Genomic DNA, 27635 nt, shown 5'->3' on the forward strand with positions numbered 1-27635 from the left:
TTGTATAAAAACCCTTTCCGTCCCAAAACAAAAAGTCAAAAAAATAGACCTCTATCCTCTAGATAGAATAACTTTCTAGTTTCTAGCTTGACAACCAAGCAAATCCCAACTTGAATAGAAAGAACACCACCAAGAAGACGAAGAAGAAGACGACTAAAAATGAAGCTAGTTTGGTCTCCTGAGACAGCATCAAAGGCCTATATTGATACTGTTAAATTTGTAAGCAACTTTCTAACAATCTTTATTTCTTATTGCAAATTGCTTTCCTTCTCTAAAGAATTGCTTTCTTTCCATTTTGTTTTCCATATCTTTAATGAAATCTGTTATTGGGTTTTGTTTGCAGTGTGAGCTTTATCAAGAATCCGGCGTGGCGGAGCTTGTTTCAGCCATGGCTGCAGGTTGGAATGCAAACTTCATAGTTGAGACATGGTCAAAAGGTGGTATTATGGCCACAAGTATAGGCTTAGCCGTGGCGAGCCGCCACACGGGTGGAAGACACGTGTGCATAGTCACAGATGAGCAGTCAAGGTTAGAGTATGCTGAAAGAATGGTTGAGGCAGGCATGACACCTGAAATAATTGTTGGAGAGGCAGAGGAAGTAATGGATGAGCTAGTAGGCATAGATTTCATGGTTGTAGATTGTGGGCGCAAGGACTTTGCTAGAATACTGAGGCTGGCAAAATTGAGCAGCCGGGGTGCGGTTTTGGTGTGTAAGAATGCTAGCTTAAGAACTGCTTCGAGTTTCAAATGGAGAACCGTTCTTGACGGTGGATCACGGCGTCTTGTGCGTTCTGTGTTTCTCCCTGTGGGGATGGGATTGGATATTGCACATGTTGGTGCTATTGGTAATGGGGGAAACTCAGGTTCAAGCTCAGCTTCAGGTTCTGTCAGATGGATCAAGCATGTGGATCAACAATCAGGAGAAGAACATGTTATCAGAAGGGTGAAATGAATGGTTTTCTCTGTTTTTATCATTTTTTTCATTTTGGGTTGTATGTATGAATTCGGCTGCCGAAAAATAGTTATTTGTACATAAGTTAATGAGAATTAATCAAGATACATTCAGGTACTAGCCATAAAACTGATTATTTCATCCTTGTTACTCTCCAAAAGATAGCTTTCGTTCCATCTTTTCTTCTCTGGTTCCTCCTTTCTACGGCTAAGTCGTACATATATTTTTTTCATGGAAATGAATAAGCAAATATCTCTTAACAAATCCATTTAAACAAGTCAATGTCTTCATTCACAGGAGATTTCTATCCCTTTCTCCAGCACATAAAAAGGGAAGGTTGCAAGGATAAATATAGCAACGCATAAAAAGAATCACTGCATTTTTTCTGTTCCTTCAACTGCGCACAATTGTTAAATTTTGGACAACAAATACTGCTGGCTTTTACAAGGCAAACAGGTAGACCCAATTAACAAGTCGCAACTCTCAAGTACAGAGACAGCTTAAACAAATCAAACTCTCAATTTGTATAAATCATATCAGTGTAAAACTCTATAAAACAAAGTAATCTTACATCAATAGAACATTATCCCCAGTCATCTTACATCAAGAGACTATTTACTTGGCAAACATTTGGTATTTTTTACAAGACAATGTAAAAAGTACTCTCGAGTCTCGACATCCTTCCAGCATGCTGATGTCAGACAGGGTTTACAAGGTGCCCATGGTTAGTTTCCCGTCACTCAACTGATGTGCAACCCACCTCCCCTCATCCCCACTCCAACTAATATCATGGTAAAGATTATACTTGTCCTCATTTCCTACACAGAACACAGTCTTGAAGAAGTAACCAAATATAGTCAACCAAACTGAATTTCAAGTGAACTTACATATTTAATGAACTCAGATCACTAAAATCTTGTAACGTAGAAGATTAGTCCCAGCTGTTACGACTTCTTCTAAATGCCTTCTTGTCTGAAAGTACCTTCTTGCTCTTAAGGCGTTTCTGCTCCCCAATAGCAGCCCTTCAATAATACAGAAACAAGAGTAAAAGACTCTCTTGCAAAGACAGAGGAAAAGGATGTTGCAGACTCTCTTGCATAATAGCTGCAGGCGGCAACAAAGGTAATTGGAAAACACAGATGCTGTAGAACTTACATCTTCGCAATTTTCTTCTTTTGCTCTTCCGAAGGAGGAGGTGGTACATATGACGCAGCATCAATTATTGCCTGTTTCAGTCAATATTAGAGAGAGAGAGAGAGTATAGAAACAAAAGTATATGAACCAAACCTTAGTATATGCGAAGTATAGAAACACAAAGAACTTTTAGAAACTCCAAGAAAAAAAAAAAAAGCACTCAAATGTTAGATGAACCAACGCATATGATCGTGAAGGAAATTATCTTCAGCTTATGAATGGAAAGCTAAAGACCTGAAAAGCTGATGCTATTATACTCTAACCAAATTAAACACAATGTCACTGCTCACCACAAGGTACATATCTTACTCCTCCCTCCCATTCCCCAAACAGCTTCCAAACAGCTTCAACATGGCCTTAGGCATGGCCCAAGTAAGACATAACAATGCCAATTACAGGGACCAAATCTCATGGGCAACGAAGCAATTAGAAGTAAATGATTATCTTCCACCCAAAAGGAAAAAAATTAAATTAAATTCAACAGACTCCCCACATGCTTTGTGCATATATTACACCAACTAGTAACAAATCACTCACTCTTGATTAACTGTTTCACAAGCAATAAACTCCAACTCAAGAGACACTTCTTTTTTCTTTTCTTTTTTTTTGATAAATAACTCAAGTGACACTTCTTTAAAAAAACAAAGCAGAGGGTGAGGTAGTGGGTTCAAGTCTCACCGGATGCATGTGTAATTACAAATAAAAAATTTCAGAAAAAAGGTTTCACTAGCAAAGTCCTTCCTACTGCAACAGTGGAACTAGCCAAGAGCCTTGTAGCCCAATAGCATTGCCTTATCTCCTTTACAATGAGAACCAAGGTTCAAATTTACATCCCCCATTTTCTGTAACAATTGAATTATCAAAATGCAGCAGTTCAACCAAAGAAAAGCACCTCAATAAGAACTCACCCTCCCTAATCATCTGCCAAGGAAGAATGCCCTTTCCTAAACATCTAAGAACCTCTAAAAGAAATCAAGCTGTATTATGAGTCAAAGCCCAAATTCCTCCACAGAACATGCAGTGCATTGGAGACCATGTAAAAGGACTACGCTTAATTCACTCCCATCTTGCTCTGTCCCAAAAATCCTTAGACTCAAAGGAAGTACCCTACCAACCAATCCATATAACCGTTGCCCTCTACTGTATGGCTAATAGCAAACAAATCAGGGCCCACTTCACATCAAAAATTTATCCACCTCAGATAGTTGATTTCAAAGACAGAAACACCTGAAAAAACACCAGCCACTTCTAATGGCCTCCACTAACTAACCCCAAAATTTCCCAACTGCAGAAGCCATCCCCACTCCCTGTATTCCTAACGCATCATACTCCTCCACAAAGGTGCAAACTCTACATGGTCACTGTGTACCTCAATAACAATCTCCCTAATGAGGCCTAATGAACCCACAAAAGCCTCAACCAAGAAAAACATTGTAAGCAGGTCATGCAATGATGGCACAACCTAAATCATGTCCAAACTAACTGAGTTTTACCAACTCTCAGGCACAGCCATTTCAAAATGTGCCAGACAACAATATTGGGGTCAAGGTAGTTTTATTGAATCTCTGACAAGAAGCAATGGCAAATTCCGTATTGCAGAAAAAGAATATATAAGTGTGCATTTTTTAGTACCTGAAGTTTTGCCAAAGCATCTTCAATGTTGCCCCTGAAACAGAAAAGTAGAATCAAACCAGGTGTCTTGGAAATCTATATGCTAAACCAACTACAAAAAGGAAGAGGCAGAAGTTGACTTCTGTGTTCTAGTTTTTGTTGAAGAAATCACAAGCTCGCCATCCTTGTTGATCCGATTTTTCTCCTGTTTATGACCAGGAAGATTACCAAAGAGACTGTAGAAAGAAGCGTACAATAAAAACTACAGAAGCAATCACAAAGGATAAGACAAAAACATTAATTGATTAAAACATGACAAAGAAAGAGTCTGTGTTATTGGGTTCACTAAGATACAATGGGCAAGGACAAATATTTTTGTGAGAGGGATGGGGAAAAAAAAAAAAAAAGGAAGGGGGGGGGGGGGGGGAATAAATTGATAGTTTTTGATTTTTGATTTTTTTTTTATAGGAAAAAGATAGTTTTTGAAATTGGGAGGAGAGAATGATGTTCATAGAATAAACAGGGGTTCCCACGTGGATGTGATCTTGGGCTGAACTTGCTCAAATAGCTACATGCCACGTGTGAAGTGGCGCAGAACACAAAATTTAGACCAACTCTCAGCCACATTGTTGAGCTGCTCTAAAATGAAACTCAAAATTTTTTTTTCTTAAAAAAAAATAAAAAACAATTTATCAAAAATTAGAGGTTGAGGGAAAATCGAAGAACATATTCATTCACAAAAAACGGTCGGGTCATCCTTAGGGTTGCTTTTGAAGTTCGAAAAAAAAAAAAATGGCGGTAGTGAGAACCACAGCAAACGTAATTCTGAGAGGAATCTTCAATCCTGCTCCTCTTTCTTCTTCATTTTCTTTGTCACGATTGCGAGGTATCGGTGGGACCCTCAGATACGCAGCAGTCACAGAGCGTGGAATCAGCTTCAGCCGCATTCGATGCGCCGCCGCGTCGGACGGAAAGAAAGTGTCATCTCGGCTCGCGCAGGTTCAGCAGCTCTTGCAAGAAGCCGAGGACCGCGCAGTCTCTGCTGATATTAACCAGCCCATCCCTAAAATCACGCTCGGTATGTAATAAATAAATAAATAAATAAATAAATACTCCTAGTTAAGGTATTTCCACTCAAGTGTGCTGCTGGTTTTGTCTCTGACTGGAATTTGAATTCTAATGGAAGAACATAAACAACTGTTTTTTGATTGATTTTGGTTTGGAATAGATTTAAAGGAATAATTTTTAGAGTATTTTTGGGCAATTGGAGCTGGAGGCTGGCTACAGTGTCTTGTGTGATATAGATGTCATTGTGCTTTTGTTTTTGATTGTTTCTATCACTATAGAGAAAAGAAGCAGAAGATGAATTTTTGCATGTTTGGGCTGATTTGAATGCTTAGAATTTGCCAATATGAAGACCAAGGACTCTGTTGACCTTAATGCCGAATACCAGGATCCTCTCTTTCTTCTTTTGTTGCTACGAGCCTTGTAGCTCAACTAGCACCTCCTAGTGTTTCCATTAGAGACATCAGGGTTCGAATCCCTCTCCCCCATTGTAACTATCAAATTATCAAAAACATCTATCTTCCTTCGTTCTTCATTTTTCTAAACCAAGCTTTTATGCTTTCCTTGTTTTTGTGTTGTGAAAATTTCCTAATATATCACTAAGGTTTTTGATGGAGTCCATATTTCATCAGCTAAATTATCTTACCACCAATCAATCTAGTTACTTTTTTAGTGTGTGTGTGTGTGTTTTATTCTGTAATTGAAAAGGAATTATTTGCTTCACGTTCATCTTGCTTACTTGGAATTGGCCTCTTCAAAATTGGGGATAAGGCTCTTTACCAACCACCTCTTCCAGATCTCGCAGAAGCAGGAGCCTTGTGCAATAGATATAATCTTTATGTTCATTTAGCTTAGTTTTATCCTTCTCCCTCTATTAGTCCCAAACTTCTCTGATCAAAGCAATTATAAAGGACTGGTAAGTGGGACACTCTAGAGTTACTTCATGTATTACCAGAAGCTTTGTTACAATGCCCAAAAACTGCTATAGCTCCTAATTCTATTCCATTACTTTTTAGTTCAGGGGAAAGAAACTTGTCCACTAATGATTGCATAGCCTCAACCAGGAAAGGATAAGCCACAGAGGCTAATGGTTGCTGATTCTTTTCCCTTTCACAATGACCTAGAATCCTTTCGCTTCTGTCCTTTCCACAAAGGTTGATATTGGTAGAGCATTTGGTTTCCAATGTTAAAAGTTTGGCTTATTGCAATAGGTTTCTATGTAAGACTCAAGTGTGTTATATGGGATATTACTATTGGCATTTGCAGTTAATAGGTTCTTATTGATTTGTCTTACGAGGAACAGAAATTAGGCAGCATTGAATTCAGAAAAAATTTAGTCAAATTACCAATGATCATCAAGCCTGGCTGAATATCTTGTCTTCTTGGCAGACTTGGCTATGGTATTGGCTTGATGATGATTGAAGGATTCTCTTTTTCTCATTATGACTCTATAATCTTCTCCAATAGAAAAGGAAAAGAATAGGGTTTGTTTCCTTTTCTTTTTTGATTTTCTGAACTGTAGTAAGCTATATGATTATATCCGGTTGCTATTCTGGGAATTACAAAGGAACTATACCTGAAGATTGATATAGTTCAGCTTCTTTGATTAAAATACTGTCTCAATGGCAGTCAACATTGTAATTCATCATAAAATCTTTCTTGTGGTGACCTTTCAAAGTTGGACCAACTAACAATAATATCCTCCAATATTTTCTTACCATACTATGGATATTTTTTATCTGATTACTAAATTTTTAATTCAGAGCATGTAACTGTCAATTTTGCAAGAAGTGGTGGACCTGGAGGTCAAAATGTCAACAAAGGTGAGTTCACTTCTTCCTCCTTTATTTTAAATCAGTGTTTAGTGCCTATTTTACTATTATCATTATTGTTCATGTTACTCCTTTTTTTGCAATTTATATCATTCTTGCTGCTACTTATTATCTTTGCTTGTGATCAAATCTGATTATTGTACAGTGAACACAAAGGTGGACATGCGCTTCAATGTTGAAAATGCATATTGGCTGAGTGACCGAATAAGGGAGAAGATTATGCAGATGGTTTGCTTCTGTTATTTCTTATTATGTGTTTATTTGTTTAGAACACGTAGGAGAGACCTATGATGAGAAATTTCTTGCTCCAAAATGTGATCAATTCTTTTTGCATAGCCTCCACCCATTCCCCCCCCCCCCCCCCCCCTCCCCCCNTTAATAGGGATAAAAAATAAAAAATAAAAAATAAAAATAAAAAAAAAGGTAAATTACAGTTAGCACTCTTAAGGTTTGGGATAAAGCTAAACAGGTCAAAGAAATTTTAGATCTAATTAATTGAATTGGTCCCTGAACTATTGCTAAATACAAAATTTACCAAATTTGTTATTTTTGAAATATTTTGGACTTGCTTGGTATTAGCTCAAATCTTAAGAGTGCCGACTGTAATTTACTCTTAAAAAATATATCATAAAAATTAATGTTAATTTAATGATGTGAGGTAATTATCATTTCTTACACATTCATTTTGAGGGAAGGGTGCTTGACTAAGAAAATTCTGATCAAGATTTGAGACCATGCACCATGTTGGGTGTTGGACTCTCCCATTCAAATCTTTTCCAATTGGTTCGTTTCAAAGCTTTGTTTAGATATTAAAAATCCAATGGTGTATAATTTGTCATGCCATTTAAAATTTTAAATGATATATATTTGTGTGTCTGTGTGTGTATGTGTGTGTGTAGGGACATGTTTTATGGTCCAAGCCCAAGATGTATGGGATCTTCGCCTAGTGAGCCTAGTATTATAAATTTGTAAAAAGTGGCTTGGAGAATTAAGCCCTAATGAATTTGACAATAGCTAGTATGGATTTAAAAGATGATCAAGCAAGAACAAGAAAAATAGAGCTGAATGAATTCACTATCTGAGAAGGTATTTTGTTATATAAATTGATAATAGTTGGGTACAAGTACAATTTTGATTGCTACAGTATTATTTCTCTATTTTTCTAATCCCTCTATCATAGAGGGTCTCTCACATTATATAGCTTTCTTTGGACCATCTTCCTCCTATATTTGTTGATCATTTAATCCCTTACTTGAGTGCCTGTTCCATCAGACATCCTCTTTGGTTTTCTGTGAGTCGTGGTAGTCAAGATAGTATTGTTCAGGAATTTTCTCCACATAAATGCGGCTAGAAAAGTAGCTGCAGTACATTTAATACAGTAGCAACAGCTCTTCTTTAGATATTTTTGAGTTCTCATCACTCTTATACGTGTATGATGCACGTCCTTACCGCTCTTGAATATCATCTTGATTGTTGGAATACCGATTTGAGCTGCATTCATCGTATCTAAGGAGGAGTTCCTCCTCGGACCACCTTCCATACGTTCCGTACTTATGAGATTTTAAAATTGGAACACCTCATAACTATTTGTCCATTTTTAGACTATTTAATGTCTTCAGACCAAGCCCAAAGCCCAACATATGATTCTGGCCCTTATCCCTACAATATGTTATATTTAGATTATAAAGGTTTTTTTTTTTTTTGGTTTTTCATGAGGTGTCGAGCTAGCTTACGCGCATCTCAACTAATCCTCACTTGCAGTGGGAGCTTGTCGCTTACTACAAGGTGTTGCAACTGTTGGGACTCGAATTGGGAAACAAACCTAGTCGAATCCCTCTAATTTTTGAAATATGAAATAAATTGATAGTTTTTGATTTTTGATTTTTTTTTTATAGGAAAAAGATAGTTTTTGAAATTGGGAGGAGAGAATGATGTTCATAGAATAAACAGGGGTTCCCACGTGGATGTGATCTTGGGCTGAACTTGCTCAAATAGCTACATGCCACGTGTGAAGTGGCGCAGAACACAAAATTTAGACCAACTCTCAGCCACATTGTTGAGCTGCTCTAAAATGAAACTCAAAATTTTTTTTTCTTAAAAAAAAATAAAAAACAATTTATCAAAAATTAGAGGTTGAGGGAAAATCGAAGAACATATTCATTCACAAAAAACGGTCGGGTCATCCTTAGGGTTGCTTTTGAAGTTCGAAAAAAAAAAAAATGGCGGTAGTGAGAACCACAGCAAACGTAATTCTGAGAGGAATCTTCAATCCTGCTCCTCTTTCTTCTTCATTTTCTTTGTCACGATTGCGAGGTATCGGTGGGACCCTCAGATACGCAGCAGTCACAGAGCGTGGAATCAGCTTCAGCCGCATTCGATGCGCCGCCGCGTCGGACGGAAAGAAAGTGTCATCTCGGCTCGCGCAGGTTCAGCAGCTCTTGCAAGAAGCCGAGGACCGCGCAGTCTCTGCTGATATTAACCAGCCCATCCCTAAAATCACGCTCGGTATGTAATAAATAAATAAATAAATAAATAAATACTCCTAGTTAAGGTATTTCCACTCAAGTGTGCTGCTGGTTTTGTCTCTGACTGGAATTTGAATTCTAATGGAAGAACATAAACAACTGTTTTTTGATTGATTTTGGTTTGGAATAGATTTAAAGGAATAATTTTTAGAGTATTTTTGGGCAATTGGAGCTGGAGGCTGGCTACAGTGTCTTGTGTGATATAGATGTCATTGTGCTTTTGTTTTTGATTGTTTCTATCACTATAGAGAAAAGAAGCAGAAGATGAATTTTTGCATGTTTGGGCTGATTTGAATGCTTAGAATTTGCCAATATGAAGACCAAGGACTCTGTTGACCTTAATGCCGAATACCAGGATCCTCTCTTTCTTCTTTTGTTGCTACGAGCCTTGTAGCTCAACTAGCACCTCCTAGTGTTTCCATTAGAGACATCAGGGTTCGAATCCCTCTCCCCCATTGTAACTATCAAATTATCAAAAACATCTATCTTCCTTCGTTCTTCATTTTTCTAAACCAAGCTTTTATGCTTTCCTTGTTTTTGTGTTGTGAAAATTTCCTAATATATCACTAAGGTTTTTGATGGAGTCCATATTTCATCAGCTAAATTATCTTACCACCAATCAATCTAGTTACTTTTTTAGTGTGTGTGTGTGTGTTTTATTCTGTAATTGAAAAGGAATTATTTGCTTCACGTTCATCTTGCTTACTTGGAATTGGCCTCTTCAAAATTGGGGATAAGGCTCTTTACCAACCACCTCTTCCAGATCTCGCAGAAGCAGGAGCCTTGTGCAATAGATATAATCTTTATGTTCATTTAGCTTAGTTTTATCCTTCTCCCTCTATTAGTCCCAAACTTCTCTGATCAAAGCAATTATAAAGGACTGGTAAGTGGGACACTCTAGAGTTACTTCATGTATTACCAGAAGCTTTGTTACAATGAGAATTCCCTTTTTTTTTTTTTTTTTAATCTCAAATGCCATATGTTGGTATGTTTTAGCATCAAAGTCCCAAAAACTCCTATTACCAGGTCTTCCAATTGTAAAAAAATTTACAATTGTGCTAAAATACCATTCTAAATGTGTGATGGTACTGTAGCTCAATTACAAAAATAAAATATTGCTTTTTATTGATCCTCTTCCCTAAATCACTTCACTCTTTTCTGTCTTCATCACTCTCTCTTCAGTCTTCATTAGTCTTCACTCTTAACCATTTTAATTTTTTTTTTCTCTCGTTGCCTACCCATCTTCGCCAACCCGTCAATGGTTATGGGTTGTTCATGGGTTTGGTTGGGTTTTGGGTTTGATATGGGTTAATCTATGGTTAATGGTTTTGGTTGCAAAATCGGCATGGGTCTAGTGGGTTGCAAGATCGGCGTGTGTCTGGTGGTTGCGAGATTGACGTGGATCGGTATGGGTGGTGTTGGCTGTGGGTGATGGGTTTTGGCCGTGGGTATGGGTGGTGTTGGGTTTGCTTGCTAATGGGTTAGGTTTGCTAATGTGTTGGGTTTGCTTGTCGTGGGTGGTGTTGGGTTTGCTTCTTTTTCTTTTTTCTTTTTCTGGTGGTGGTGGGTTTGATGAGTGTGGGTGTGGTTGGGTTTGTGATTGATGATGGTGGAGGTGGTGATTGATGGCGGTGGTTTTAATGGTTGTTGATTGCTTGCTAATCTGTTGTGGTTATGGTTGTTTAAATGTTTAATTTAGCTGCTTGAAAGTTTAGTTTTTAGGCAATGAGGTAGTGGTGGTTTGTTTGAGTTTGGTAGCTTTTTTTGGGTTTGTTCGTGGTGGTGGTGATGGGAGTAGGTGGTTGCAATAGCAGGGGAAGAGAGACAGGAGAGACGGGAGAGAATAGAGATGGATTTGGGATATATTATTTTATTTGTAGATATATTATTTTAATGTGTTGTATGAGAAAATAAAAGTTGGAATGTTGGGTGGGTTATAAAATGATATGGTATAAGAGATAAAATAGGTTTTGAGATAGTAAAATAAAATAGTTCAAAGATAACGGATGCGAATGCTATATGGTTTTGATGAGTGGAGTCACATCAACGCTTTTGCATTTAGTGCAATGGAACAAGTTGTTACTGTACATCACTGAGGAGAAGTATCCTAAAAGCACATCCCTTCAACCAACCTACAAAATGGTGTATTATTACAGCCTCTCCCTCTTTATAAAAAATTGGTTATCAATCCCTACTTAAAAACCCTATACTATACCCTTTCAAGCCTTGAGCAAAAGATAAGCATTAAGAATCTTATTTTCTACATTTTTTCTTACTTCGGGAATTTCTTCACTGACTTAAACCTAAGTGCCTCCAACCAATCTGACTAGTTGGTCAAAACCTAAGAAGCAGATTATTTAGTCCTTGCATGCTGTGGAATTTTCATTTTTTTTTATCATCTTTGTTCAGTTAAGATCCTTATAAAATGTTAATAAATTATTCACCACCTATATATATATATATATATATATTTGTTTTTTCATTTCTTCCCACTTTTCTTTCCTAAAATCAAATATCATGGTTAAGTTTTAAGGACAAAAGTATCCAAAAATCATCAATGAATACACCTAACTCATCCACTAGGTTATACACTTACATTAGAAGAGTAAAAATATCAAAAACCTTATTCTATGTGTGCATTTGACATTAGCTTTAAAAACCAGCTTTTTTATTATTTAGTTTATTTTTGTTATTATTCATGAATCCCATTGCATTTTTTGGTACTATTCATGAATCCCACTGTACTATTTTGGCTACTTTTTAGCTTTATTTACAGTATTTTCAACAAAAAGTTTTTAGTTTCAACTAAATAAGCTGTTCCCAAATTGACCTTATGTTTAGATAATGAGAGATAGTGAGAGAAGAATGGAAAGTAAAGATTCAAATATTAAAAAAAAAAATGTGTTAAGAATACAATACTTAATTCTTGATTGTCAGGGAAGAGATAAAAATGAGAAGAACCAAAAGTCAAAGAAAATAAAGAAAAATATCAATATTCTCAATTGCACATATTTGATAATTATAGAATTGATAGAAAAGTGGATAGAAAACAAAACATTTTGTAGTAAAATTTTATTATACTCTTATATTGAATAGTTTTCAATAAAATAATAAAGGAAGACTAAACATTTTCCCTCAATAAATTTAAAAAACAAGTGAATGATAAACCCGAATTAAAAATCATCTATCTATCTCTCTCTCTCTCTCTCTCACTCTCTCTCTCTCTCTCTCTCAAATAAGAGAAAATAAGAATCCATTTTCTACATTCTCTTCACCCATTGTTATCATCTCACTTTGCTACCATACTAATCACATTTTTAATATATTTTCCAATCTCCTTCCCTCTTCAGACTCTTCTCTCCCTCTCTCTTATCTCTCAAATCTAAACATCTTTTTAAACAATTCAACTATCTTTTAAGCAAAGACTTAACTTACTTTCTACTGTAAAATACCAGCTTATTTCCATTTCTTTTAAAAAGCAAATGTCTGGTTTGAAAGGACCAAGCCAAGTGAAATCCAAGAAATATCAAATGTTGGGAAGAATAGATATTTTCAGTATTTATTTATCTATTATTTTTATTATTATTAACTTACAAGTGAAGTGGCAGGATTCAACCTGCATTATCGTCTATGGAAAAATTGGACAAGTCACAGGACTTTTGACCATATTCATGAAAATTCATGATCATTAAAAGACCATAAATGTTACACTTTTAACTTTACACATTTTCAGGTTGTAGAACATCAATTTGGGTCCGTTTGGATAGCACTTATTGTTGCTGAAAGTTGCTGAAAACTGATTGTTGCTGAAAACATTGTAGCAAAATAATTTTTAAATGTGTGAATAGTGTTGTGGGACCCACTTTTAATATTAAATATTGCGTGAACAGTGCGTGAACAGTACACGCACAGTAATTTTGTCCCCAAAGTCAACAGCTGCGGCAGAAAAAAAAAAAAAAAAAGGAGAAAACGCAGAATGGAAACGCGCCGTGCCTCTGTATCCAAACCCTCACATCGCAGATGCAGTAATCATTCAATGAGAGAGGCCTCCGAAAGTATCCAGCAATCATTGATTCATTTCAGATCCCACTTGTAAAAAATATCCAGTACATTTAACTCCGAGGAAAAATCATCAGTATTATCTCTCTAACAACTTCAATAACCTTGCTACATCTGATGCATTCGGTAGAAGGAGGCTTCATGGACGTGCATTCCAAATTTCCAACACATTGAGCTTATTTGTCCCTGCCTCAATTTCTAGCTTTCCCCCTAGCTAGAATAACCACTTTTGTCTCTAACATCAGCTTTCATCATCCTTGAGAACTCGAGGAGCATTTGCATCAATCAATGCAAAATACAAAAATATATCAATTTTACAAATTCAACCTCCAAAATCACTCATACCAATCAAACTAAAAATGTGTAAATTTGCAAAGTTGCTACAATAAATGTGTAAATTTACAGTGACACTAATATTCACTTTTTATATAGTTTTTTATTTTTATTTTTTTATTTTTTATGTATTTCAACACTGAAGAAAGATAGTCAATGGTGGTTATTGTGTGCGAAGAAAGATAAAATTTTATATTTTAATGAAATGTAGTGTAAAATAAATAATCTAATATGAGATGTTTTGAAAAATGAGTATGTAAAATAGAAAAAGTAGGTTCTTATGTTAAAATAGATGAAATTTTTTTGTATAAGCTAATTTGAATGCTTTAAGTGAGAAGATCCTCCCTTATCCCTACCATCTAGTATCACTCTTCTCAAGTGCTACGCCAACCTCCCCTACTAGCCTTTCCCAAAAAGCCATTTATACCACAAAGCAGATGTAAGTGGTAAGCCCATCGTTGTTAATCTACATAACATTTGATATGCATAAGGGTATGCAGCAAACCCACTAAAATCGACCCAACCCAACTCACCGGGTTGGGTTGGTTTTTAGGGCTTGGTGAGGTAGGTTGGGTTACAAAAAAATTTTTGATAGCAAGTCGGGTTGGATTTGGGAATAAAATTCCAAACCCACCAAACCCGACCCGACCCACTCATATAATTAATATATATTATATAATTAATAACTTTTTTAAATAACTAGTTTTTCCTCCTATCCTATATGAAAGTCAATATTTATATATATTAGTTTATATATTAATGTATAATTGAGATGGAATATTAGTTCATATATTAACGTATATTTTGTTTATCAACTCAGATGGCAGATGTGATATATTTTTTTCAGCTCAATTTAATAATAATAGTAATAAAAAAAAATTGTCCAACCTATGGGTTTAACTCGACCCATGTGGGTTGGGTTGGGTTAGACTTATGTGATGGGTTGAGTTGAGTTGATTTTTTTTTAACCCACCATGATGGCTTGGGTCAAAAAAATCCCTTAACCCGACCCATGCACACCCCTAGATATGCATATGTATGTACACTTACACACTACAAACATACTATTATGACAGCATATTGGTTACTCATTATGTATGCTAATTGCTACAAGACCTAAAATGCCAAGTTGCCATCCCCATTTCTAGTTACACCAACCTCCAAGGTAGTTACAAATGAATTAAACAATTGACAACCACTTCTTAGACCAATTGAAAGTCAAATAATTAGCATGACAATATGCAGCTTGTTTAAGCATTTTCCAACAAGGTCAGGATTCAAAACATTATGAACAGTTTTGCAGTCAATTGAGATGCTCAAGAATTCAGATGGACCCATGTTCATAAAAGGACGCCCACTTGAACCTTGATGCTCAAGAAAGCCGGATGGGTGCATGTTCATAAATGGACTTCCACTTGAACCGAATAAGCTTGGATTTGAATCAAACATGCCTCCAAATGGGCATGTGAAGAAAGGGTCATCAAATGGGTTCCTCCCTCCAAAAAAGTTAGAAAGTAAACTCCTATGATCCCCAAAGCCTCCAAAACCAGCAAAAGGATCACCAAAATTAAAGAAAGGATCCCTGCCACCACTGCCACCCTGCAATTTCTAGGCGCTAAAACCCCCCACAAAAAAACTTAAGCCTTACTCTGCCAAGCAAAATATATGTTGCAACCATGAAAATTCAGAATCATTGCTTCAGAACCTTATATAAAACAACAGAAACACAATAATAGCGTGGAAATGATTTGTTCCTATTCTCACCAAACTAATCATCTATGACTGCATGAGACTGCAACTAAAGAATCAAACAGTAAAACAAAATGCTGCATGCCATGCCACTAAAAAATATTTAGTTATAAACTAAAAGTTCCACAAATGATGTCTGGTAGACCCTCATAGCTCTAAGCTTCTCCATGAACTAGTTTAATTTCTAAATTTATAAATGATGAGCATAATGTAAGTATAACTTTTGGAATTACAGCAGACAATGATCTTCACTCACCAAACTTACATCCAGTTTAACATCTCTCTCTCAACCACCAGGATCCCAAGGATGCACGCGCACAACACATGTAACCAAGAGAACGAAACATAGAAGAAAGTTCAAACGAAATAAAATTCCTAAGTTCCACTTATACATCGTCTCGAGAGGACTTTAACACCATGATGATCAATGTTACAGTCTATGTACCACCTTATGCAACAACTAGGTAAATCAAGCACAGAATCTACACTTAAATGGGTCGAAGATAATTCATCTACACATTTAAGTGGAGATGAAGAAGTAGGTAAACTCAAGCAAAGAATCTACACTAAAATAGATGGAAAATAATTTATCGCCTGTAATCAGAAATAACTTCTACTACTAATATAAACGACTCTCACTATATTAATAGAGTCTATAGAATAGAGCAATCCCTACTCTTACAAAATCTCTCAAATACATGGAAACCATGGCATAGCAAAAGAATATGTTTTGTGCATAAATTTTTCATACTTTTGTTTTTGATAAACGAACATTAGAAAAAAAAAAAACTATGATGCATATTAGAAAAATAAAACATGCCCACCTTATAATCACCACCACAAAATTGTGAACATAAAGCCTAGCCTCTTAATTAGGGCACTTTTGTAAACAAAAGCATAAAACATGCGAACCTTAAGTCTTGAAATTAAAAATTAAGAGATTCTAAACAGAACTATTCGCATAACATAATTGGCAAAATAATACCCTTTGATCGAGTTGTTTACACTGATTTCAAAGACAAAATTGCATGCACAAATTATACGAGTACTAATTTTATATATTTGAGATAGAATTCTACTCTAGAGCTTTGTAGGGTTCAACTTCTTTATGTAAACCCAAAGACAATTAATTTGTAGAGTATAGGTCAAAGAACTAGAATTAGTAAGGGATTAATAGCAATGGATCATAACCATTTCAACAGTGCATTCATCAATTTGTATACATTGATAGTTTTTCCCACTCTCTTGTTTTTCTTCTCTCTCTTTTCTCCCCTCCTTCTTCTGAGGTCCCATTGACAGGTGCTCCCCTTTATTATATAGTCACTCCTACCCTCATCTCCATCGTCCACGTGCTCCCCATCCATGAACTTGTTCAAGTACCTGTCACGTCAGGCAGCTTCTTTTCATCTCTGTGTGAGTGGCGGTAGGTTAGGATACACTGTTCAGAGGTCTTCTCCACATAAATGCGGCCAGAAAAGCTGTTGCAATGCATTGAATACGGTGGCAGCTGCCTTTCCCTCAGATATTTCCCCATCCTTATCGTTCCTGAACATGCTTTGAGCTTATCTTGATCAGGTGGAGTCCTCGGACAGTCATTCGGGCTTTTCCCCTACTCAATTAGTCTCCGATATCATATCAGAGCAAAACATCTTCCTCGGACAGGAGATGTCCTCCTCGGACTGGAGATATCCTCTTCGGACAGAGATGATCCTTCATCAAGAGGATTCCACTCCTAGCTGGGCCTTGTCTTTTCCGCATCCCTCTTTTCGGATGTGAAACAGTCCTTTCGTGGGCATTCGGCCCATTAACTTGGGCCTGGCCCCCTTTTCCCCCACAAGCTTATTTAAGTGTATGTGTGTGCAATTTTTTTTGGGAAATTTGAATTCTAACCTTCTGCCTCTCACACTCCACAAACATTTATACTTATAGAGCAATTGATAAGTTAAAGATGCGTGATGGTAATGAAGAGACTATGATTAATGTATAGTACAATATAGTATCTGTCAATATCTTGAATATATCCTTGACTGAGCCAAAATTAAGGACAATCAATAATGTCAAACTTTGGTTTTATTTAGACTCTTACAGTTACAAGTATCTAAGAGGGTGTTTGGTTTGTGTTTTCAAACAATATTAATTTTTTATTTTTAAACAATATTACATGTATTTTCACACAATTTTTCACTTACACATATTTCTATAAATATTTTTAAACAATAATTTTCAATTTTCAAACACATGTACCAAACAGATACAAGTATAATGAGAGATTTCCTATCCCAAAATTTCAAATATAAAAAGATTTGTTTGTTTATATTGTAAATTCAAACTCACTCCATTGAATCTATATGGCATATCAAAGTTGACCATATCGATTGTAATCATCTCTTTTTTTGGTAAGGGTAAGCGGGACTTTGTCTTTTGTTTTTGTTTTTTTATTTTTCTTTTGTCTTGCTTAAGATTCAGAGCACACGAGGGGGTAGAACACCAAGAAACAGAGCGAGAGAGGTCCAGAGTGGGGACACGTGCACGTGATCCTACACAACGATAAATTGATGCCACGAGTCAGCGGTTAACCAGTGCAGCAGCTCGCATAGGACCACAATGTGAGACTCACATCACATTTATTAACTTCACATGTAAAGCCAACATCTTTCTCTCGTCTTGCGTGAGACCATGGTTAATGGTTGGCGTGGGATGTGGTTTGTGATCCACCGCAGGGACATTTATCTGTGGGAATGAATGTGAGTCGTTGAGGCATTAAATGTTGGAGTTGGAGAATTAAAGATGGCTATAAATGTCACAACCTTTCTTTTCACGTGGTCATAACTCATAAATGAATGAGTCTGACACAATCTAACATTTTAGCTGCTCCAATCACTTCGAGAACAACACTTTCCCCACTTTCTACTATCAATCATTTGTTTTAATAATTTAAAAAAAAAGAAAAGAAAAAAGAAGAAGTTAATTACTCTTATTTGGCATCTAGTTGGTATTTTTCTTTTCAAGTGTTAATTTTGGTCATAATAATAAGGATTTATAAGGATGAGTATATTCCATTTATGAGGGACCAAATTAATTAACATACAAGTTTAGCAACAAAAAAAAATTAATTAACATACAACCTATTTAGAGAACAAAATGTTTCTCAAAAAAAAAAAAAAAATATTTAGAGAACAAATAGATAATTTACCTTGGTAATTTACCCAAAAGGAGCTTACAATTATGGTCAGTGCCCCTACGTAACTTAAGCCTTGCATGTGTTATGATGTGTGACTACTTGAGCACTAATTGAATTTATCATTACTTGAATTTACGAATTCCCAATTGTGACGTGTCTCCAAACCTTTCTAGTTTCTACTACTACGCCGCCTTGTCAGTTGTTACGAACTTTTGTGATCTTTCTCCATTATTATTTCCAATCCTTTTACCACACCGTGAGGGTAGGTAGGGTTCAAAATGGATTCACATTAAAAGGAAGACTTAAATCCTTAATTAATGTGGAATGACCCAGCAAGTTTCTTAACCATATGGCTTTCAAAGATACTACTGCTACTCCAATATGGTACCAAGCCTACAAGGTATACCTTAAAATGAACAATTACTTCGTTCCTTAATTAATTTGATATTATCCTCACTTATTTTTTGATGAAAAATGTTGAGTAATTCTCTTTTCACATTCATGGTAAGGTTCACTCATTAAATTTATGGTAAGGTTCATAATGAATATGAGAAGAGAAAGCATCATTTCTTCATATTCCAAGAATACTTAATAATTTTTCAAAAAGAACAAAAGCAATTTAAGAAGCTTTTATGAGAAAAGAATAAAAACAATTAATTGTTTTGACGGCTTTTTATATTTATCATGAAAGTAGTATTAAAACTTTTTTAAAATGATTTATTTATAATTGCCTTAAAAGCACCCAGAACGTTATACATGCATGAAACACAATGGAAAAAAAAAACATTCACATTTGCACTGAATATTTTTCTTCAAAATGTACTTATTGCGTATCATGTGTGCTCCTAGACAAAAGGTGGCGAATTTTCTTGTATGCACATTACACACCATTCGTGCTCCCTCTTTGTTTTCACATTAATAAAACGGCCATAACATATAATCATAGGGATGTCAAGGAAATCTAATGTCTAGCCCAAGAATATTTTCTTTTCTAACCATTCATCCGTCTCAGTCCCTAATCTTCTCTAGGAAGGTTTTATCTAAGTAATGCAATAATATTCACATAATTTTCAACATGTTCACCAATATTTAGGAACTTCATATCCACTTTACCATGTTAAACTACAAAATAACATGTTTCAAGCATTTTTAAAATCAAAACTAGCAATTTGGTCCCCAAAAAAAAAAAACAAAAAAAAAAAAAAATCAAAAACTACTAGCAGATGAACGTTATGTTTTGCTACACACATGAACACTCGTACTTTTATGCTATCACCTTAGCAAGTTGCCCATCAATCCATCATATGATCATTTTGAATCAAAATCATCCTTGACACGGTCAATACCTCAATATCAAGTTCCTTATAGATGAGCGTGTACCATGCACAGTCTGATCCAGAACGCGTGCTAATATATATATATATATATACACAACCGAAGCTTTGCTAATTTAATAATGATAATTTTAAAACTAATTTAAATTCTATTCAAACTAAAAATTTATTATCAAAAATTTCTAAACTTTAATAATAATTTAAAACAAATTCAAATTCTATTCAAACTAAAAGTCTATTATAAAAAATTTATAAACTTAAATCCCACATAACCCATGTTTTTATTTTTATTTCTTTCAGCAAGTTTAAAAAAAAAAAAAAGTTGGACTTAAAAAAGATAGTTAGGTCAAGTGACTACTCTCACTAAATAGTAAATTAATTTTATTAAAAAAAATGGTTCATGTTTTGACTAAGGGATAAGATTTAACAATAATTTAAAACAAATTTAATTCTATTCAAACTAAAAACATATTATCAAAAATTTCTAAACTAAAATCCGACATAACCCATCCTCAAGTTGCATGATTTTATGATAATTTAAAACAATTTTAAATTCTATTCAAACTAAAGGTTTATTATAAAAAAAACAAAATTTATAAACTTAAATCTCACACAGCCCACATTTTTTTTTCCTCAAGTTGCATCTTACTAAATTAATATTTTATTAGTATATTAAGCTACAAAACTCCTGACTAAATAAGATTTGACAATAATTTAATTTAAATAAAGTTTTATAATCTAAGTTTTTGAAATTTGAATTCTACTCCAACTAAAAGCCTATTATCAAAATTTTCGCCTTAGACATTAAAATGTGTGTTAAGTCAACCTAGAGTTAGTGCCCTTCTTTCCAAGGAGTTGAATTTTCCTCAAGTCTTAAGCATGTTGTCTGGATAATCATTCAATATGGTTCTGTTTTGCTGAAAAGCAACATATTTTTTTGTCATGTCATAGACATTTTCTCTAACATAGACAAGGAACAACAAAACAACCAATTAGAATAGACCTATAACAAATGCCCTATTTTTCAAGGCATAAAAATATTTGGGACTTGGCCACCTATTAGATATTAACAACTTATCAATATATAATCTATATTTCCATTACGTTGTACAATTGGATTGTGAAGAACAAGTAACAAATATGTTTTGTGTTGGCTTGAATGAGCATTTTAGTGACATGGTTACCCTTTTTTTTTTTTTTTACATGATAGAAAATTTACTCTAGCATGATCTTTAACTGTATATGTGTGTGAAGTTTCTTTTTGAAGACTTAAACTCTGTCTTTTGCCCCCACACCTCATAAGTACTTATATATATGTGAAGTTCCCTCATGTATGACATCAATAAAGATTTTTGGCCCTTAGATGTGTTCCTTAGTATTAAATGTTAATCACCTTCAAGAAATAATTATTTTTGGGGTTACTTTTATGTATGATGATATTGTAGAATTATTAAAGTGTATTTTTGGAAGCTTTTAAAATACCCATAAGAATAAAAAACCCATATTTGATTCCATTGAACAGGATACTGCAATGACAAAAGTATAAGTTAAGATGATGTTAAAAATGATGCAAAACGACATCAAGCACTTGGGGAATTTGATGAAGGATTTCTTTTTTTATGTTTTATTTTTTTATTTCTTTTTTTTATTAAATCCTTAATTAATGTGGAATGACCCAGCAAGTTTCTTAACTTTATGGCTTTCAACTAGGGATGGCAATGGAGCGGGGCGGGGCCGAAAGATGGGGTCTTTGTCCCTGCCCCGCATGGTTTTGTCTTGCCCCATCTCCGCCCCATCCCGTATGATGGGGAAAACTTTCTCACTCCATCCCTAGCCCCTTGGGGCCCCGCGAAGCCCCGCCCCGACCCGTAAAATTTCACTTTTTTGTTAATTTGTCCTACAACTAGTACAATTTTTTAATGAAACCAATTTCATTAATAAAAATATACTTGAAATTACAATTAAATTTATCCCATCAAATCAAATCAATTTTTAGAAAAAAAAAATGAATAATATATCCAAGTGTTTAATAAGACAATAAAAAAATAATAATAATATATATATATATATCTCATAGTATAACACATAACAAAATAAAGACAAAGAATCACATTGGATAGAATAAAATATACTAATATTGATATGTTTATTTAAATAGTAGGATTTTAAGGTATGAAAAATTTACAATTATAATCCTTAGCAACATGGGGCAGGGTGGAGATCGGGAGGGGCGGGGCAAGGTGGGTCTAAAAAGTCTAAACCCATTCCTACCTCACCCGTGGTGTGGGGCTAAATCTTGCTTCATCCCTGCCCCATCACCTTTGCAGGGCAGGGAAAACTCACGCAGGGTGAAGAAGGGAGGGGCGAGTTAAGCAAGGCGGAGAAAAATTGCCATCCCGACTTTCAGCTATTGAATATGTGGAGTAATTGATGATAAATGCATTTTAACTCTTTGCACCCAAAGATACTACTACTAGATTCTCAACCCAAGAAAAAAAAAAAAAAAAACAAAAACAAAAAGAAGATGTACAATTACTTCCTCTCTTAATTAATTTGATATTATCCTTGCTTATTTTTTGATGGAAAATGTTGAGTAATTCTTAGGTATTTCCAAAATACGAAGAATGGTACTCACTCTTCTTACATTCATAGTAGAGACCACTCATTAAATTCATGGTAAGGTTCGCCATGAATATGAAAGGAATGAGTACTATTTCTTCATACTCCAAAAGTACTTAAGAATTTTCCGAAAAGAACAAAAGTAATTTAAGAAGCTTTTTATGAGAAAAGAATAAAAGCAATTAATTATTTTGACGACTTTTTTTTTTTTTTTTTTAATTTCTCATGAAAGTTATGTCAAAATTTTTCTAAAATGATTTATTAATTGCCCTGAAAGTACCAGTTAACAAGACCTTATACATTCATCAACCACAATGGAGAAAAAAAAAAAAAAAACATTCCCACTTGCACTGAATATTTTTCTTCAAAATGTATTTATTGTGTGTTCCTAGACAAAAGGTGGCGAATTTTCTTGTATACGCATTACACACCATCCGTGCTCCCTCTTAGTTTTCACATTAATAAAACGGCCATAACATAAAACCATGGGGATGTCAAGGAAATCTAATGTTTAATCCAATATTATTTTCTTTTCCAACCATTCATCCGTCTCGGTCCCTAAAATCTTCTTTAGGGAGGTTTTATCTAAGTAATGCAAAATTCACATAATTTTCAACATGTTCACAAATATTTTAGGAACTTCATATCCACTCTACCATGTTAAACTATAAAATAACATGTTTTAAGCATTTTTAAAATAAAAACTAGCAATTTGGTCCCAAAAAAATATTCAAAAGTACTAGCATATGAACGTTATGTTTTGCTACACACATGAACACTCCTACTTATATGCTATCACCTTGGCAAGTTGCCCATCATTAATGTCTGGTCCAGAACGCGTGCTAAGTAACACTTGTACTTGTGACTTATCCCTCTACGTGCGTTTCTATCTTTAACCATGGTTGATGATGATTAGAAGACGACGAAAATACAACCCAATAAGAAAATGAAAGAAAACGAAAAGAGCCTGAAACACAAAGGCACACTCCCAAATTAAAATCACAGCATAAAAAATAAAATTTTAATACTACTACCAAGTAGCAGTGTATTTTTATTTTTCAGATAGATATGTATCATCACAGAGCAAAAGGCAACCAAAAAATGCAATAAGAAACACAAACATGGCTCCTTCTTCTTCTTCTTCTTCCTCTAAATCTCCTCCTCCTCCGCCTTCTGCTTCCCACCTATCCCCTCACTTCACACCACCGGTAAGTACACAAACATAAATAAACATTAACATGAAACAATTGGAAATGTTTTTTTTTGATGCTGTTTTTTTTTTTTTTTTTTAATGTTTTGAATGTTGTAGATTCAAGAATGTGAAAATGAAGATGGGTATAGCGAGGAACGAAGGCAGAGTACTAGAGAGACTACACCAAGTGCTCCAAAGCACCACCGTACGCCACTTCATCTGCTTCACAAAAATGGCAAACCCAAGAAGATTATTAAGCAGTCAGATTCTGATGCCAATGGAATCGAAGATGGTACTACTGTGCGGTGCAACAAGTGTCGTCCACACGCGCGTGAGAAAATCTCTGTGGTTCCACTCGACAACAATGGCCTCAACAAGCACTCTTCTTGTTCTTCATCGATTGCAAGTCCCAATGGCATATTCAAGTCGATATTTTTATCTTTAACTAAGAAGAGCCCGCGGTCTAGTCCATCAGAGGCGGCGAGAGAGGAGCAGTGGAAGATTGCAGTGGCTGAGCTCTCACAAAAGCTTATTCACGCTACAAGAAAGAGAGATGAGGCTCTTCTTGAAGCTTCAAGGCTTAAGTATTCCATGGCTGTGTTAGAGAAGAAGCTCAACAAGCTCGAAGTATATTGCCATAACTTGAAATCTGGGCTCGATGAATGTAGCACCAACTCAGCTTATCAAACGGGAATGATAAAGACTAGAGACAGTAATCGACACAGGTCATTGGGGCTTAATGACAAAGTGATTGAACATTTTTTGGTTTCTGTTTCGGAGTCTCGGTCTTCGGTCAAGCTATTAAGCCGTTCACTCGCTATGCAACTTAGGCACATGGGAAGCAAAGTATACGAAAGAATTTCAGTTCTTCTCCAACCTTATGATATAAAAATTTCACTATCAAAGAACCCAAGAAGCTTGGTTTTTTACCTGGAGGCTTTACTGAACAAGGCTTTCTATGAAGACTTTGAATCAATTGGGTTTCAAAGGAATACCTCGATTCAAATCTTGAATCCGATTGATAGGTGCGAGGCTAACTTCGAGTCCTTCAACTTTCTTCGTGGGTTGACATGGGAGGAAGTGTTGAACAAGGGAACAAGGCATTTCAGCGAAGAGTATAGCAGGTTTTGTGACAGGAAAATGAGTGAAATTGTTTCGATGTTGGGATGGAACAGAGCGTGGCCAGAGCCATTGTTGCAGGCTTTCTTTGCTGCTTCAAAGAGTGTGTGGTTGGTGCACCTTTTAGCCAACTCGGTGCACCCAAGCTTGCCTATATTCAAAGTGGATATAGGTGTGGGGTTTGATGTGGTTTACATGGAGGATATGGGTGGAGATAAGGTGAAAAGGTTGGTTCCATCTGTGGTTCGTATCATGGTTGCACCTGGGTTCTATGTCTATGGCAGTGTGGTCAAATGCAAGGTGCTATGCAGGTACTACAACGCCACCAACAACGATCAAAGTAATGGTGAAGGCAAGGGTATAATTATATGAACTTAAAACTCTGTGATCCTTTTGCAATACTTTTTTGCTAAACTCCTTTCGTAATACTGTTGCACTTTGTACCGCATATTGTTATATGGGGCCTGTTTCTGATGGGTACCTATGTTTTGAGACGTTGGGCTGTGGGGTTTTTGGGGTCAAAGTAAAGGATTGGCATTTCTTGGATCTCTTTGTTTTATTCTTTTCCTAGTCTACTCAGATCTTTATCATTTTCGCTCGTTGGTATATGGAAAATTGAATTCTGAATCTATAAATAGAAAACTTTTTTGATGGGTCCTAACTATGTGGATATTATTGTCAACTAGGGAAGCAGAAACAAAGGAAATAGAAAACAACCATGCGAATGGAATCAAAGGGTGATTTTCCTGTGTGAATGTTGTTTGGATTTTCTGAATTCAAATTTTTTTTTTATACGAGTATTGTTCTGGTAATGGAACAGCTGAAGCTATTCTATGTGAGAGTCCAAGCCTCAGCTGGGAAGTGCAACTCATACAGCAAAGGGCTATAAGTACATTCTCCTTTCAAATATATGCATTTAAAAAATTAATAAAAAATAGAAGACTCTTGTGTCACAATTTCAGTTGTTTTTAATGTGTAATTTTTAGATGTGTATATACGGATGCGTGGAATACCGTGTTTGTAACAGCATTTTCCCTTTCCGGATTAATTTAGATTCCTATGTTTTGAATGAAATTGAGAGTACCTTTCTAAATGAAAGGCCACCGTTAGTTGTTCCTTTTAATTCTTGAGACTGCATCATCTTTCGCGTACCCTGATTGAAATTCTGCTCCAAAGTTCCTGGGCAACTAGTAGCTAAAGACAAAATTTATCTGCGTTTTTGTTTTTGACAAATATAGAAAATAAACAACAAGAACAATAGGCCCCGTTTGGTACGCCATTTCAAACAACATTTTTTAGTTTTTAAACAGCATTTCACGCATTTCAACACACTTTTTCACCCACACGTATTTCAAAAAACAATAAACAACAATTTTCAAACTACTCTACCAAACACCCCCTAAAAGTGTACATTTTAGGATTAAGATTCTTTATAGACTGAGTCAACTCTAATGTGAGATTCTTAAAATCCTATCCGTATATTTTGAAATGAGTAGATTGCATTTACTTTGTCATATCAACTCGGTAATAGTAAACTTTTGTTCAAATGTTGATGAAGTGATAAAATCCCATTCACACATTTCAAAATGGATTAATATGATATGAGCAATCTTATGGTGAAATTCCCCTAAGGATTCTAGAAGATTCTAATTTTTTTTTTTTTTAATGAGAGAAATGCTAACGAGTGATCTTAGGGCACTAATTAATAATCCATTTAAAGAAAATTTTTATGAAAAATGAAAAAAAAAAAAGTAATTAATATTTTGAGAACTTTTTTCATTTTCCATAAAAGTAGTATTAAAACTTTCTTAAAATGGATAATTAATTAGTGTCCTAAGGACACTCATTAGCATTTCTCTTTTAATGATAGAACACATTAGTGTACTTAACTTAAGAGACAACTGCGTCAAATGTCTGGATTGTGAAGATATGGAAATTTTGAACCACAAGCGACAAGGTCATAAACAACAATGTAAGAAGCCAACAAGTCCAAAAATGTTTTATGATTCCAACTAGAAATATATAATATAAGGAGCAGAAAAAGGGGCACTGTTTATAGCACAAACTAAAAACTAAAAGGTCACGGCTCATCAAAGATTCCAATTGAACACCCTTGATCCCTTGAACTGAAGTAGTTATATCCAAGATTGTCAAAATTAAAATCCTACATAGGATCGTAGGAGGTAGGTGGGATCGTGGATCGTATGATCGAATCGTGGATCGTATGATCGAATTGAGGATCGTAAGATTTTGCATATTTTCAAATTTAAAGCAAAAAACACATTGATAATGACTTTATATGTTGAATAATCACATAAATTGTGATTTTATCCATTAAAAAAAAATATTTGCATCATATGATGCAATTTGCATGTTATACATCGCTACGTCTATATTAACGTAATAAATATATTTAATTTTTGACCAAATGTATCTAAAAAATTCAATAAATGTTTAATTAGCAACCAAATACCAAAATATTTATCAACACATATGGAAATATTTTCCAAGTTCCAAGTTTAAAATCCAAAATAAGTTATCAAATGGAAACTAGCTAACTAAAATATGAAATCTGAAAGCAAGATGAACATAAGGTGAAGTGAATATTTAATTATTCTCATTCTAAGTTTCATATAACCACCGTCCTAATCATCATCATCTAGTTCATCATTGTAAAGTTATGATTTATAACTATGTTTTATGTTGGCTATATTCCATGACAAAAAGTGTTGTAAGTGCATTAAATTATTTCCTTGTATTTTGTGAGATTTTATTGTTTTGGGTTTAGTATTAAGTTGGTGAAAAATCGAGCATGAAATGAAGATCAGTGCAGTTTCATGACTAGCTCCCAAGAAGTTCGCGAGAAAGGT

At 35.0% G+C, this 27635-nt stretch overlaps 3 protein-coding genes and 1 non-coding gene across 5 annotated transcripts; 3 read left to right on the forward strand and 1 right to left on the reverse strand.

Annotated features, from left to right (window-relative positions):
• LOC111999463 (uncharacterized) lies at window positions 1–1093 on the forward strand. Its single transcript, XM_024031589.2, has 2 exons — window positions 1–219; window positions 344–1093. Exons 1-2 carry the CDS (start codon window positions 160–162, stop codon window positions 950–952), a joined length of 669 nt encoding a protein of 222 aa, XP_023887357.1. The 5' UTR covers window positions 1–159; the 3' UTR covers window positions 953–1093.
• Window positions 1094–1452: 359 nt separating this feature from the next.
• LOC111999450 (uncharacterized) lies at window positions 1453–4151 on the reverse strand. Of its 2 annotated transcripts, XR_010627712.1 has the most exons (5): window positions 3898–4151; window positions 3779–3812; window positions 2108–2178; window positions 1840–1974; window positions 1453–1770 (listed from the first exon to the last, which is right to left on the reverse strand). It is a non-coding gene; the product is annotated as an uncharacterized LOC111999450 (transcript). The 2 variants fall into 2 exon arrangements; XR_010627711.1 differs by having other exon boundaries at window positions 1453–1974; window positions 3898–4149.
• Window positions 4152–4369: 218 nt separating this feature from the next.
• LOC136061234 (uncharacterized) lies at window positions 4370–6998 on the forward strand. The gene is made up of 3 exons (XM_065770267.1): window positions 4370–4835; window positions 6586–6645; window positions 6800–6998. The coding sequence occupies exons 1-3, from the start codon at window positions 4550–4552 to the stop codon at window positions 6943–6945; spliced, it is 492 nt and encodes a 163-aa protein (XP_065626339.1). The 5' UTR covers window positions 4370–4549; the 3' UTR covers window positions 6946–6998.
• A 16473-nt stretch (window positions 6999–23471) lies between these two features.
• On the forward strand, window positions 23472–25311 carry LOC111999452 (IRK-interacting protein). The gene is made up of 2 exons (XM_024031580.2): window positions 23472–23662; window positions 23764–25311. Exons 1-2 carry the CDS (start codon window positions 23576–23578, stop codon window positions 25135–25137), a joined length of 1461 nt encoding a protein of 486 aa, XP_023887348.2. The 5' UTR covers window positions 23472–23575; the 3' UTR covers window positions 25138–25311.
• The last annotated feature ends 2324 nt before the right edge of the window (window positions 25312–27635 follow it).

This window comes from Quercus suber, unplaced genomic scaffold (genome assembly GCF_002906115.3).
Source record: "Quercus suber isolate HL8 unplaced genomic scaffold, Cork oak 2.0 scaffold_29, whole genome shotgun sequence".
Lineage (NCBI taxonomy): Eukaryota > Viridiplantae > Streptophyta > Magnoliopsida > Fagales > Fagaceae > Quercus > Quercus suber.